The 14990-nt window shown below is 34.6% G+C and overlaps 1 protein-coding gene across 3 annotated transcripts; it reads left to right on the forward strand.

The window, feature by feature from the left end:
* The first annotated feature begins 3564 nt into the window (after nt 1-3564).
* On the forward strand, nt 3565-14666 carry LOC142636129 (transcription initiation factor IIF subunit alpha). Of its 3 annotated transcripts, XM_075810220.1 has the most exons (11): nt 3565-3723; nt 3838-4018; nt 4806-4964; nt 5737-5882; nt 6161-6531; nt 8183-8298; nt 9469-9603; nt 10198-10416; nt 10551-10763; nt 13237-13370; nt 14531-14666. In XM_075810220.1, exons 2-10 carry the CDS (start codon nt 3848-3850, stop codon nt 13330-13332), a joined length of 1626 nt encoding a protein of 541 aa, XP_075666335.1. In that variant the 5' UTR covers nt 3565-3723; nt 3838-3847; the 3' UTR covers nt 13333-13370; nt 14531-14666. The 3 variants fall into 3 exon arrangements, with proteins under 3 accessions (XP_075666335.1, XP_075666334.1, XP_075666336.1); XM_075810219.1 differs by lacking the exon at nt 14531-14666 and having other exon boundaries at nt 13237-13830; XM_075810221.1 differs by lacking the exon at nt 14531-14666 and having other exon boundaries at nt 10198-10401; nt 13237-13830.
* Nucleotides 14667-14990: the final 324 nt, after the last annotated feature.

The following is a 14990-nucleotide window of genomic DNA, read 5'->3' on the forward strand; positions in this document are numbered from 1 at the left end:
CACAAACACAAACTCAAATTTAAAAACATAAACCCAGAAAATCAAACCAAAAACACAAATTCAAAATTAAACCCATTAACAAAATATCACTTCTTTCTCTCTCTTCTTTTAATCACACGGTCACTCTCACTCCTCTCTCTCATTTCTCATCTTCCTTTCTCTCTTCCCTCTCTCTGATTCGGTGGCTCTCTCAGATCGGCGTGGACTGGAGATCGAAATCAGCAGCATGGACTGAAGATCGGCGGCAACAGCATGGTGGTTTGGAGATCGGCGGCGACGGCGTGGTGGTTTGGAGCGGCGGTGTCTCTCTCAGATCAGCGTGGACTGGAGATCGAAATCGATAGCATGGATTGAAGATCAACGGCAATAGCATGGTGGTTTGGAGATCAACGGCGATGGCGTGGTGGTTTGGAGCGGCGGTGATGGTGGATTCTCTCTCTTTCTCTCATTCTGATCCTCTCTTTCTCTCCCTCCGATTCTCTCTCTCAGATTGGATGTGGGTTTTGGTTTTTCTTTGAATTTTTGTTGTGGGTATTGATGCAAGGTTCATGGTGGCGGCGGTGGAGGATTGCTGTGTTGTTGGTGGGGTGGGTTGACGTTGGTCTGGGGTGGGTGGGTTGAGACCGACTGGGGTGGCTGGGGTTGAGCTCGGGGTGGCTGGGTTTGAGGTTGGGTGGATTGAGGTGGCTGGGGTTGAGCTCGAGGTGGCTGGGTATGAGGTTGGGTTGAGGTGGGTGGATTGATGTTTGTATGGAGGGTTTGATTTTTCATATGGTGCTCTTTGAAGGCCTTTTAATTTCCTCGGCATTTGATTCGTATTTGTGTTCTTTGGTTTTTTGGGTTTGTGTTATTGTGTTCATAGACATTTGATTGTTTGTGATCTTTGATTTTTTGGGTTTGTGTTCTTTGATTTTCTGGGTTTGTGTTATTGTGTTCATAGGCATTTGATTGTTTGTGTTCTTTGATTTTCATGTTCTTTGATTTTCATGTTATTGTTTTTAATTCTGCTTTTTTTTTTTAGTTAAAATTGACAAATTATTTTTTTTTTATAAAAAGATGCTGACGTGGCATTTTTAATAATATTTTAATGTCTCCGGTTGCCATCTCAGCTATTTTCGTTGGTTGACTAACGGAAAGGACGAAAATAACACGCGTAAATTGGTTTAAGGACTAAAAGTGGTAAAAATAAAATATAGGGACTAAAATGGAAAAACGTCAAAATGTAGGGACTAAAAATGCATTTACGCCTTTATTTTAATTTGTAAAGAATTGACAGCTCAGTAATTTTGAAAATATTGTGACAACATCAAGATGTCTTAACATTTTTCACAAAAAAAAATGTTATGTCCATTACATTTTTACAATAAAATATAAGTAGTAGGTTACTACAAGTTGTTATTAGTGGGAAAAAAAATAGTTTCATTGGTAAATTTAAATTAGAACCAATAACAATTAACTATATTTGATTTGTTATAAAAATGTTGTGAAAATTATTGTGAACAAACCAAAAATAATACAGCAAAAATACTACAACTTTATTTATTCACAAAAAAAAAAAAAAACGGCTAGGAAAATAGTGAAAGTTAAACAAACCAAAACTACTGTAGCGAAATTACTGTAACTTTTCCCATTCACTCTTTATATATATATATATATATATATATAGAGAGAGAGAGAGAGAGAGAGAGAGAGAGAGAGAGAGAAATATACATTGTACTTACAATGTAAATTTATAATGTAAACACATAAAAATTGGTAAATGTTGTACATATTCGCAAAATTTGTACAAATTTTTTTTTTTTTTTGCAAATGTATATAATATTTGCTACTTTTTGTTTGTATACAATGTAAGCTTACATTACAAGTAGAAAGTAAACATATAAAAATCCTTTAAAAGAAAAAAATAAGTTCAAACCAAGCTGGTGAACTTGAAGGAAAAAAAAGAGGAAAAAAGCAAGTCACTAAACCAAAAATACTGTTCATAATACTATTCATGAGCCTATTCTCTCGTTTTATATATATAAAAAAAGAGCACAAATCAATGACTAAAAAAAAAAAAAAAGTGATGAACAATACATATTGAACAAACCAAAAGTATTGTAGTTTTTACATATTCACCCAACAAGTATCACAAAATTTTCACAAAACATTTATTTTCAGTTGTGGTTGGTTACAGTTTCATATTTTATTATGACTAATAAGAAATTGACAACTCAATAATTGCGAAAATATTGTGAAATTTGTTATGTTAGTATAACAATATATGTGCGGGTTCTTATAAATATTTAAAAGAAAAAAAGTACAAACGGAAGACTAGAAAAAAAAAAAAAAACTGTAGCTATTGTAGCTACACTTGAATAAACCAAAGTGGCACTATAGCAACTGTTCAAAACTTTGGGAAAAAAAAATGGCTCACTACACCAAAAGGGGCACTATAGAGGCATGACTTCTTTTTATATAGTTTGTAGAAAAAAGAGCACAAATTGATGTCTGAAAAAAAAAAGGTACATATTGAACAAACCAAAAATATTGTAACTTTTACACATTCACCTAACAAGTGTCACAACATTTTCACAAAACATTTATTTTTAGTTGTGATTGGTCACAGTTTCATATTTTATTATTTTATTTTGACTTATAAGAAATTGACACCTCAATAATCGTAAAAATATTATGAAATTTGTTGTATTAGTATAACAATATATATATGGTAAAAAAAGTACAAACAAAAGACTGAGAAAAAAAGAAGAAGAAAAGCTGTAGCTACTGTAGTTGCAGTGCCGCTTGGTACTATAGCTACTGTTCAAAACTTGGAGGAAAAAAGAAAAAGAAAAAAAGACAAAGTGACTAACTAAACCGAAACGGCACGGTAGAGGCATTGCCTCTAGTTAATATATATATATATATATATATTGGGTTGAAAGGGATGATAAATATTTGTCCCATTATTTGGTCCATTGGGCTACTAGTTATAATTGGGATGGGCCAATGGCCATCTCATCTCTTTTCTCTTTGGACGATAGAGGTTGATGGAGAATTTTTTTTTTTTTTCCCCTTTCTCTTTAACATATTATCATCAATACTTAAAAAAAAAAAAAAAAAAAAATTGTGCCGAAATAGCCCAAATTTTTAAGAGCCAATTTTCAATTAAAGTTGAAAATCTCCCACAACACAAAAAAGAAAAGATTTAGCTCCAAACATTTTTTAAACTTTGAACTTTAACTGTTAATAGAAAAATAACATATGTACTGTCATATGCAATGCATACATGCGTTCATCTTTTTATTAATAGTTGAGCTTTAAATATGTTTTGAGCTAAAATATGTTCCGTAAAATGGCCGATAAATTTTCCTTGTGTGTTTTTTTTTTAAAAACTATAAATAAATCTTCCTTAAAGAAAAGAAAAAAGAAAAATGGTGAACGACGTACCGTCTAGAATTAAACGACGTGCAGTTCAAAAGGACCAAGAGGTCCTCGATTTTGTTATTAAAAAAAAAAAAACTCCGAATATGCACACCGACTAGTTTTTATTGTTTATAAATATAAATAGTTAAATACCACGCGTATTATTGGCACATGATCCATAATCTCCACCCAAAGACTCCCCAAGCTCTCTCTTCAAACGAATCCAATTGTCTGAAAAGCGATTCTTACAAACTAAACATAACAAATTAAATATCTCTTTTAATCCCTAATTTAAATTCTCATACTTTGATCAGAGAGGTATAATTAAGTTTTGTTAATTAATTCTTTATGAAACCCTAGCTTTTACACTTGAACCAATTAATGCTAATTTTTTCTGTTTGTTTCCCTGGAAAAAAAATAAAATTTTTGAAGGCGGCGGACCATGTCGTTCGATCTGCTGTTGAAGCCGTCATGTAGTGGTTGCGGATCGACCACGGACTTGTACGGAAGCAACTGCAAGCACATGACTCTGTGCTTGACCTGTGGCAAAACCATGGCCGAGAACCGTGGCAAGTGCTTCGAGTGCGGCGCCACCGTCACTCGCTTGATTCGAGTTCAGTCTCTCTCTCTCTCTCTCTCTTATACATGTATGGTTTTCTTGTTCAATGCTTTTGTGTGATTATCTTATTGATTATGAATTTAATGTCCAATTTGATGCGTTAATTGTTTAAAGAGAGCTCGTGGATGATTTAGCTATAACTAGGTTTTGTTGATTCTGAATTGTCATGCTAAATGTGTAATTGAGATTCTTGTTAGAAGTTTTCGCTTTGTGAGTGATTCGAGTTTATGTGTAAATGCATAGTGAAATTTTACTCGGTGCTAGTTTGTTAAAGTTCTTGCTTTAAGAGTAAGCGAAAGGCATTTTTCGGTTATCAAAAAAAAAAAATGAACATGATAAGTCTTTAGGTTTCTATGTAAATATGTCTTGACTTGTGTATCCATGGTGTTTATAATCTTACTTTATAGACTATGCGATTGATTTTTTTGTAAGCTGAGAGTTCATTGTAGGAATATAATGTGTAATTGAGATTCTTGTGAGATATTTTCTCTTTGTGAGTGATTCCAGTTTGTGTAAATGCGTGGTGAAATTTTACGCAGTGCAAGTTTGTCCAAGTTCTTGCTTTAAGAGTAAGCAAAAGGCTTTTTCGGTTATCAAAAAAGAAATGTGAACATGATAGGTTTTTAGGTTTCTTTGTAAATATGTCTTGACCGGCGTGTCCACGGTGTTTATAATCTTGCTTTTTTTTTTTAATTGATTTAAGAAATACTTTAGAGACTATATGGTTGATGTTTTTTGTAAGCCGAGAGTTTATGTGCTGCTTTTCTTGTTTTTATTGTAGGAATATAATGTTCGTGCAAGTTCTAGCAACGACAAGAATTACTTTATTGGTAGATTTGTGACTGGGTTGCCAAATTTTTCGAAGAAGAAAAGTGCTGAGAATAAATGGTCTCTCCATAAAGAAGGGCTTCAAGGACGCCAAGTTACTGATGCCTTGCGGGTATTTAATACATCCTTACCTATTGCGTATGGTTTGTTTGTTTCTGCTCTTCATTTAAAGTTTTGGGAATTGAACTTCTTTGAATTATAGGGATTGCTGTAGTAATTCAATGTTGCTATTGTGGTAGACTGGTAGTGCCAGGTCTGATTTAGTTTAGAAATTAATTTCTCTTTCCACTATGAAGCTGGTTTTCGTTTTATTAGTTAGTTTTAACTGATACTGAGTTGTTTTGCATATGAGTTCATTCAAAGTGAGTTGGACCATATGTATCTTTTTTTATTAATGCTTAAAAATATTTATATTAAAATGAGAATGTTCTCTAAGAAGAAGCTTGTCTTATAGTTTTTAGATAAGATTAAGCATTGGCAGGGGGCAAACAATATAACAAAATGTACGATAAACAGCAATATTCAGTGCTGAAATTTCTGGGGAGACAGCATTGTAAAATAGACAAAGACAGCACATTATTTCTTGAAAGAAATGCTAGCTTACATCTAAAATGGCTGAAACAAAACATTATGTTGACAATTGAAGAAATAACTGTTATTCACTAGTTGTGAGTTCTCCACTGTGGTGGTACACATTCTGTGTTAAAATCTAAGATGGAACACCACATGTGGAAAAAAAATGAATGCCCATACCTTGATGGGTAAAGCAGATACTCTATGAAGTTTCATTTTCCTATTTAAAAGTCAGATCAAAATGTTCCTTTGCACTTCTCATTGGCTTCTTATAATGTATTCTTATATAAATTTATTATTGTATCATATAGGAGAAGTACAAGAATAAACCCTGGCTATTGGAGGACGAAACAGGGCAATTCCAGTACCAAGGTCATCTTGAAGGTGCACAATCTGCCACATATTACCTATTAATGATGCAAGGAAAGGAGTTCGTTGCTATCCCTGCTGGCTCTTGGTATGACCAAATATATACCAGAATTCTTGTCTATGTGATGATAACTATTTTCTGTTTTTTTTTTTTTGGGGGGGGGGGTGTGGTGGTGGTGGTTTAAAGATCTTCTCATTTTTATTTGATTTGTCTTGTTAAAATATTAGTTGAAAATGTATGCTTAAATCATTCATTATAGACTAGCTTGTTCCATATCTTTTGGGAAAGTAGGTATTTTAATTGTAAATTGTAGAGTTAACTTTTGTTTGTGTTTGTGATGGTTGTTTGGTCTGTTAAATCTCTAGGTACAACTTTAACAAGGTTGCACAGTATAAGCAACTTACGCTGGAGGAAGCAGAAGAAAAGATGAGGAATAGGAAAAAGACTGCAGATGGATATGAAAGATGGATGATGAAAGCTGCAAATAATGGAGCTGCTGCATTTGGTGAAGTGGAGAGGTTTGATGACAAGGAGAGTGGTGTGGCTGGTGGGAGGGGACGTAAAAAAACAACTGGTGATGAAGAAGAAGGTAATGTTTCAGATAAAGGGGAGGAGGATGAAGAAGAGGAGGCAGCAAGGAAGAATCGATTGGGACTCAACAAAAGAGAAGGTGACGATGATGAGGAAGGTCCGAGGGGTGGTGATCTTGATTTGGATGATGATGATATTGAAAAGGGTAAGCAGTTTTCTTTACAGTACATTGTTCACCAATTAAAGAAGACATTGCTATGGATTATTTTCTTCATTTCATGTGAATTTGTATTAATGTTACCTAATTGATTTAATTCATGTCAAGAGACTTGAAAGACTGTTCAGACGAGTTTGGAGACTGGTCCTCTCCAGGGGAATATAACAGAAAACTAGTAGAGTTATTAGGGGCCTATTTGGTAGCAGTTTTTAAAAAGTGTTCTAAAAACACTATGAAACTGTTTTCAATGTTGAAAAAAAAAACTTGTGAAACTAAAAAATTTCTTTCGAAATATGTAACTCAAAAAGGTTATAGAAAATAAAAACTGAAATCTTTTTGGTAAAGACAAACTCAAAAACAGTTTATTTATTTATTTAATTGCAAGCCTTTGACAGGCAATACCCTCCAGACACACAGAGCCAATCTGCTGGCCATGGCCAAACCCACCCATGGCCGGCAAACTCAACGCACACGCACTCACACATCCACAACCAATCAACACAATTGCAATCCAATCTGCCAGCGTGCACAAAACAACCCAAAGCTTACCCAAATCCATTCAAGCCATGAACTGGCCTACTACTCAGCTTTTGAACCTCCTTTCCAAGCACTGGTCTGGTCAAGCCCTTCAACCTAGCATTCCTGAGATCCCTGGCCACATTCAACCTATACCTTTTAGATTTTTTTTTAAATAGTAGTCTTTTTAGAAAGGAACTTGATTCCTTAGTATCCATTGGCATCTATGGTTTCAAGATATGACTCTAGATGGCATTTGGGGTGTAAAGATACCTCGGAAAGTAGCATTTTTTGGTTAGCCAACTGCTTTGGGTAAAATCTTGAAAGCTGACAGCCTTAGGTGGAGGGGTATATGATTGTGGATAGGTTCTGCCTGTGCAAGGATAGTGTTGAACAGTGGACCATGTTCTGCATTGTATAGGAAATTATAATTATGCTTATTAGCCTTATTATTATTTGGTTGCTGTGAGTATGCATGGGATTGTGGGTGAGATGTTTGCATGTTAGGAAGGAAATTTTGGTTGTCACAGGAGTGGTTTGATTCACTCTACCACCTATTTAAAAAGTTAAAAATCCCACGTGTTGGGCCCCACTTATCAAGGAGGAGTCTAGGTCCACAATAGAGGGGGAGTGTTAAGTGATTAATTCACCATTTCATAATCGCTTAAGCTTTTAGGACAATTGGTAATTTGTTAATTTTCTATAGCCTTGTACTCATAACCTTGAAGAAAGTGCATGTCATTACCAGGTTGCCTTTTGTACTGCACTGATTTCATGGTATTTCTTGTAAATTCATATTTAATGTGGAATGAGGCAAAAGCATGAAAAGATGGGTCTTAAGTTTTGGGGAATATCATCTATGAATTTCCATAATGTTAGGTGATTCTTTCTCGTGTTAAGAATGTTTTATTCTGATAAGAATTGAAAACATGTGATGACTTCTACAATTAATAATCATGTCTGCTTTTATCGTAAATCTTTTTTTTTTTTGGTGGATAATTCAATAGTTGGAGGGGGGATTTGAACCCTCGACATCTCCGCTTGAAACACTAGGAAGTGCCAGTTGAGCTATAAGGCTCTTGGCCTTTTCTTTGAATCTAATGTATGCATCAATATGTATCAGGTGATGATTGGGAGCATGAAGAAATATTCACTGATGATGATGAAGCAGTTGGTAATGATCCTGAGGAAAGGGAAGAATTGGCCCCTGAAGTTCCTGCTCCTCCAGAAATTAAGCAGGTTTGTCTGTGTGTACTTCTATAACAGGCAAATTTGGGTTAACCCCTACTGAAAATAATTTTTTTGATAAGTTCAGGAGGACATGAAGTAAAAATCTACCCTACTGGAAATTATTTGAATTGAAGATGGTACTTTGTAAACATTTACTTTGCATGAAGCCAACTTGTAACTAATGTAACCAATACACTTCTCAATTTCTGAGCTGAGCTATTTATATGAGTTGCCATGCATTCTTACAATAGTAGGGGAAGCACAGTTTTCTTAATAGCTAGAATTTCTGGAAGGCAGGTAGCACGTAGACTATTAAGCAAACTATCTACTAAAGGATGGAATTGCAACTTAACTCAACTAAGACTAAATCTTAACCAATTAAGGTTTCATCTCATTCTAAAATACATTCTGTTGTTAAAGCTGCCTGTCTATTAATGTCTGTAGCATGCAGGATATATTTTTTGAGTGTTTTTTTTTAAGCAACAAAAATTTATTAAAGAAAGAAGAGGCCCAAGTACTCATGGAACCAAAGAAAAGCAACCTAAGATTGAGAGTAGTACTTTCACATACCTCAAAACTTCTAGCAGTTATTTTGCTCCTGCCAAATACGCAATATTGTACACTTCCGCCAACAATAGGCCTTATATTATATTTTAAAATTTTTGTTTGAATGCAGTTTCCTACTACAAAGTCTTGATATCATCTGTAGATAAGTAGAAACTAATTCCCATGGGAATTATCTTCCAAAAATTGTAGGCTCATTATGCCTTTTGATAACTATTTGCTAAAAATATGGTGGTGGTGTGTATGGCAATTGATTTGTGAGATATACTCACAGCAATTAGAACTTTGTTGAAGTTCAAAAATTGTGGCAAGTGTTCCATAATGCATAGTCATATAGTGTTGGGCCTATTATAGCATCCCACATAATTGGTGCCTCCATTACTGCTACACATTCTTACTTACTCATGGTTCCTAATTTATTCTTGAGATTTAGCTAATTATTGTTGATGTTTTACATAGCTGTTCTAACTTCTTCAATTTTGTGTCTGGTACTAGCAGTAGTACTTATGTCTCATGCTTTGCCCAGTGCATGTTGATATCCAAAGTTGTGACTTCTTCAATCTGAACACCAGACAAATTGTCAAAATGATAAAATCATTTTACATGTTCTTGCAGGATGAAGATGATGAGGATGAAGATAATGAAGAAGAGGGTGGACTGAGTAAATCTGGAAAAGAGTTGAAGAAGCTACTTGGGCGAACTGGTGGGCTGAATGATTCAGATGCTGAGGATGATGATGATGATGAGGATGTAAGTTCAGTTTGATTCTTAATTGAAGTACCTTGCTATGTTAACAAGTTATGTATATTATTCACACTTCTTTGTGATCCATAATATGATAGATGTTGTCTAACTGTACCAATGTTTTCATTTGATTTTCATACCATTTAGTTCATTTTTGGAATGGCGATGTGGCATTTTATGTTCTTTTTAGGAGTGTGAAGTCAGTGACTTGGTTTCTTGTTCTTGGCCATTGATATGACTCACATATACATTGATTGAATCCCCTTTAAAAGAATGGCTTGCCATGTTTATTAAAAATGCCACCGTTATATGTGCCTTAAGAAATAGGAAAATGTTGTTATGGGTTGTTCGCTTGAGTGTTATGGGTGGTACCTTTCTAGGAGATTCCTAAGGGCCCAGCTGTCCCCACCAGCTGTTACTATCTGGAATATATCTTGTAAGCTTCATTTATATAAGTAATGAATAGTGAAAAGGGCTGTGATTCAAGCTAAAGAACCTTTTTCATGATTATTAATCCTTTCCTTTCCAACAATGTGTTCTAAATTTGACTGCACTTGTTTTCCTCTCTATTGATGGAGCATTTTCTTTTGGTTTGTCCAGATCGATGATGATATTGGCCTTTCCCCTGTGCTGGCTCCAAAGCAGAAGGATGCACCTAAAGAGGAACCTGCTGACAACAGTCCTTTAAAGACGGCGCCTTCTGGACCTGCTAAGGGAACCCCATCTAGCTCCAAGTCTGCAAAATCTAAGAGAAAATTGAATGGGGATGATGCAAAAGCAACTAATGGTGCACCTCCAAAGAAGGTGAAGACAGAAAATGTAGGACATTATTTTCCCTGAACTTGATTTACTTACATCAAGTTTGTGTTCAATGCAAAGAATTTAATTTCCTATGATAAGTAGGGCCGTAATGTTTTGATAAAATCATTTTAATAGATATTTTTTGGAATCAGGAACTAAAATCTTCTGTAAAAGAAGAAAATGTTCCTACTTCTAAGAGTACTGTGCCTTCAAAAGGAACACCATCATCATCATCAAAATCTGCTTCAACATCATCTGCTGGGCCTGTCACTGAGGACGAAATCAGGGCTGTTTTAATGCAAAAGACACCAGTGACAACTCAGGATCTTGTTGCTAATTTTAAGGCAAGACTAAGATCACCAGAGGTATGCACTTTAACTGCATCTTAAAATTCTAACTGGACGGGGTTGTTTGACTGGGCAATGCCATTCGGTTCTTTTTTTTTTCTTTTCTTTTTTAATTTTTTATTATAATTTTAGGGATTGAAATCGCTCAACATGTAAACCTTAGGCACAAACAGTGTATTTTGGCCAAAAATAAATGACTTTTTAATTAATAAATATCTAAACTCAAGTAGTACTACTGTATCAAAGTTGTTAACCACCTTTAGAAATGCTGCCAACTCATCCAGGGCCTGCCTATACTTTGATATCCTCAATGCTATTGGTTGGATCAAGGGCTTTCAACCTTGTTCCCTCATCTCTCCCTCTCATGGGAGGGTATCTTGTGTGCTGGGCCTGGGCGTATAAGACATCTCTCTCATTGACATGTGGGTCCCATCGGCATGGGGCCCGCATGTTAGTAAGAGAGATGTCTCATATGCCTGGCGCATCTGAAAATTTCTCCTCCCTCCCTCTTAGTGGAATTAATTTTGTAAAATGACAAGTTTTTGGATAAATCTTTTTATTGATTTTGTTTTCTTAACTACAAAAATACTTTGAATTTAGAATTGAGAAATATATTGTTTCTTTTCAATTTTGTAATTTTCCTAGTTAATTTACTAATTTCAGTTTTAAGAATAAAAATTAAAAAAATAATAATAAAGAAAATTTTGGCTAATTACTGTGTAATTTTTTTATTTGTATTTTGTCAACGGTCAACATTGAATACACGTACGTTTTATTTTTATTTATTAATTTATATTTGAATGTTTGTATAATTATCATTATTAAGCAGTCACATAAGTTTGGAAAATCCTAGTTCCATCCGTCTCAGGCTGTGGTGACTGGTTGAATTGTTGACTTAAAAGAGTTTTTAATCAGCCCAAACCAACTTAGTTGCCTCTTTATTATTACTATTATTAATTTAAAAAATATTAGTCGTTGAGACTATTGCATGGACTCACAAGCAGTGGTGGGGCTATGGTTTAAGTTTTCGGGGGAGGGGGGGGGGGAGGGGTGGGGCAAAATTCATATATAACTCTCAATTATGCACATTGTGAATATATAATATTTGACACAAATTTGAAAAATTAAAATTTATTCGTTTGAATATTAAATAATATTTTAATGAAATTATGTTTTTTTTTTTAAACCTTCACAGAAAGAAAGTATATTCATTTTGTTGTATTTATCTATTTAGCTTTTACTCACTTTTTTGGAGAAACAAACACATGCAAGGACGAGGGAAAGTGAAAGACTTGCTCACATGAGTATCAATTTTCAAAGTCAAAAAACGAGTTATGAATGAAATGATGTGCAATTTTATGTAATTTTGGTTAATGAAGACTTATAAAATGCTCAAATTATAATGTGTGAAACTATAATACAATAATTATTATATAGTTAGCTTCAAATTCCTAGCAACATGGTTACATGCATGCTATTACAACACTATGCCTGCATGTCAAGCCAATAATTTTATTTTGGCTACACTCTATAGCACTCAACCAAAAACAAACCCATTAGAAATCATCCTTGGGCCTTTATGACTCCACCATGCCTGGTTTATTAAATCTCCGCAGTCCAAGCTTCATCAAAGTTGCTCGTAATTTAATAATATAATTCATCTTCTAATGATAGCTTATGATACACACGAAGCTTCTGTGCAAGGCATGCTAGTGGAGGACTGAGGACATGAAAGCAATCTTGGTTCATTTAGAAATTAGAAGCTATGCTCTGTGTCAAGACCAAGAAACAGAGTGGCATTTAAATTAGCTAAATTTTCTTTTGATAGGTAAATTAGCTAATTTTTCATAAGTGTGAGTGAAGATAGCTTTTGTTTAGGTGAAATTCCTTAGCAGTTAAGGGATATAGTTTTGATTAATTTTAAATTATCTAATTGAATAAGCACTTCTTTTTTACCCAAAAATAAAGTAGGTAGGAGGTTGTATATTGTTATTCCCCATTTGTTATTACTTTTTTTTGGCAATCTATTCTGTCAATATTTACCTTTTTTTTTTTTTTAAACTAATAGTCAAGTAATTATGACATCATGCTTTGATCCTGTTGGACTCCTTGATCTCTCACGTATTTTGGTTGTTGAAACAGTGTGGTTTTTGAAATGTTGCTCTTTTGGGTTTATGTATGGTTTTTGATTTTCTTTATCCATGTGAATGATTTTTGGTCCTTGATGTGAGGATTATTTGTGTGGCATATATATGTAGAATTTATGATTTTGTGGTGCTTGCGGCACAAACCATTGTACCTGATCTTTTAGAGCCCAGATGACCTCATATAAATATAGAACAAAGACATATTTTGGTGACGTGTTTCCTTTATTTTAATCATGGCTTGTTTTTGTTAGAAGAGTAACGAGTTACAACATGTTTGCTCAAAGGAGTACTCGACAATTTAAAATGGATGAAATATATTCTGATTTCTTATGTGTATGATGCAGGACAAGAACGCTTTTGCTGCCATCCTGAGGAAAATTTCTAAGATACAGAAGTCAAATGGATCCAAGTCTAACTATGTTGTTTTGAGAGAGAAATGATTGGATCCATCCATGTACATCTGCTTTTCAGTGAGAGGGTATTCACCCCTTCCTCCTACCCAAACTACCCCCAACAATCTCTTAAATGTGTTCTTAATTCTTCTACATATGGTGGAGGATATACAAAAACTTCCGCAGATATTCTGAGGAAAATTTCTAAGATAAACAAGACAAATGGGTCTGACTGTTGTTTTGAGCTAGAGATGATTGAGTCCATTTGCTTTTCGTTGCATCCCGTCAGCCAATTTCCCCAAATCCAACAATGTCATTTCTAACAAAACCCTATCCGGCTATCACAACCTTCCTCTCCCCCTTTCTCCTAAAAAAAAAAAAATCCTAGTCTTGCAAGGAGGTTGTTTTGTATAAGATCCATTTTAGAATCAAAAGTTGTGTCAAGTATGGAGGATAAATATTGGGTTACTTTGTACTGATATATTATATCTCGGATCTGTATGCATTTACAAAACTGTAAAGGTGGAGCCTAAAGAGCTTTGGATAGCATGTGTTTTTAGTATTCAGTATTTTCATTTTCAAATTCTATCAAAAATCAAAATTAAACAAGAACTCTTGTTTATTTTGTTTCACTTTTGACTGTATATAAAAAAAGAAGCATATATTGTAAGTTCCCTCGGCCCAGCTTCCTCAAAAACCAGCCTAAAGCCCAATCCACATAACACAGGCTATTGGCAGTAGCTGACAATGCATACTAACAGGTAATTGAAAACTTTATTCAAAAAAAAAAGAAAAAAAAAAAGGCAATTGAAAACTTCACTTAACACAGGCTATGGCAGTATTGAAAACTTCATTTTTCTCTTGTTGGGGAGAAGATAATGTTAATAGCTACAACTTTAATTTAATCTCTTTAACCTATAAAAAAAAAAAAAACTTTAATTTAATCTCGAAAAGAGGGACAATGACAATGTGCGACTGTCGGCCCTAGGAAACTCGGGTAAGGCAGGAGGAGGATGGCTAATTTAATTTGAGATCACCAGGGTGATTGGATAAGAGGCTATGCAAGAGCTCTTGGCAGCACCAGCAGTTTTATGACAGAGCTATGGGCTCTAAGGGACGTCCTAGCCATTGCCAAAGAGCTTGGCTTAAATAATCTGATTGTGGAAATGGATTCCTTGAGTGTGGTGATGCTGATGAATAATAACTCTTCTAATTTGTTAATGGAATTTCTGTTATTTGATTGCAGGAACCTATTGAAATCTATCCCCAGCAAGTGGATAGTGCACACATTCTGTGAAGTCAATCAATGCGTGGATGTACTGGTCAGATTTGGGAGGAGCTCCATTTCTGCTTTTGTTGTTTTTTTTGAATCCACTGCAAGCGGTGGTAAGCCTCTTGGCTGCTGATAAAGATGGTGTAATTTGTAACATACTTGTTAACTCTTAATCTATCCAATTATCATGGTTAACCAAAAAAAGAAAAGAAAAAAGAAGACAATGTGCGAGTGTCTAGAGTCTATTGCTACCTTCAATAATAAGTAATAAAATAAAATAAAATTCATGTGGTGTATTTTCTCATTACATTCAGCTGAACTTTGTCCCTAGGAATGGGGGCAAGAGAAAGAAAAAGGAGAAAGGGTCTTTCTTTGTGCGCTACGATGAACTCATCATCTAATATAATAGCCCTTGGAATATAGTGCCTTTATT

The sequence above is a fragment of the Castanea sativa genome, chromosome 5, assembly GCF_040712315.1.
Source record: "Castanea sativa cultivar Marrone di Chiusa Pesio chromosome 5, ASM4071231v1".
Classification (NCBI taxonomy): Eukaryota; Viridiplantae; Streptophyta; class Magnoliopsida; order Fagales; family Fagaceae; genus Castanea; species Castanea sativa.

What these genes read in the sequence shown, in the direction of transcription:
- LOC142636129 (XM_075810220.1), top strand. Translation starts at nt 3,848, where the DNA reads ATGTCGTTCGATCTGCTGTTGAAGCCGTCATGTAGTGGTTGCGGATCG. An exon ending in ATGATGATGATGATGAGGAT is followed by an intron (nt 9,604 to 10,197) that starts GTAAGTTCAGTT and finishes TGGTTTGTCCAG; the next exon opens with ATCGATGATGATATTGGCCT. An exon ending in AGAAGGTGAAGACAGAAAAT is followed by an intron (nt 10,417 to 10,550) that starts GTAGGACATTAT and finishes TTTTGGAATCAG; the next exon opens with GAACTAAAATCTTCTGTAAA.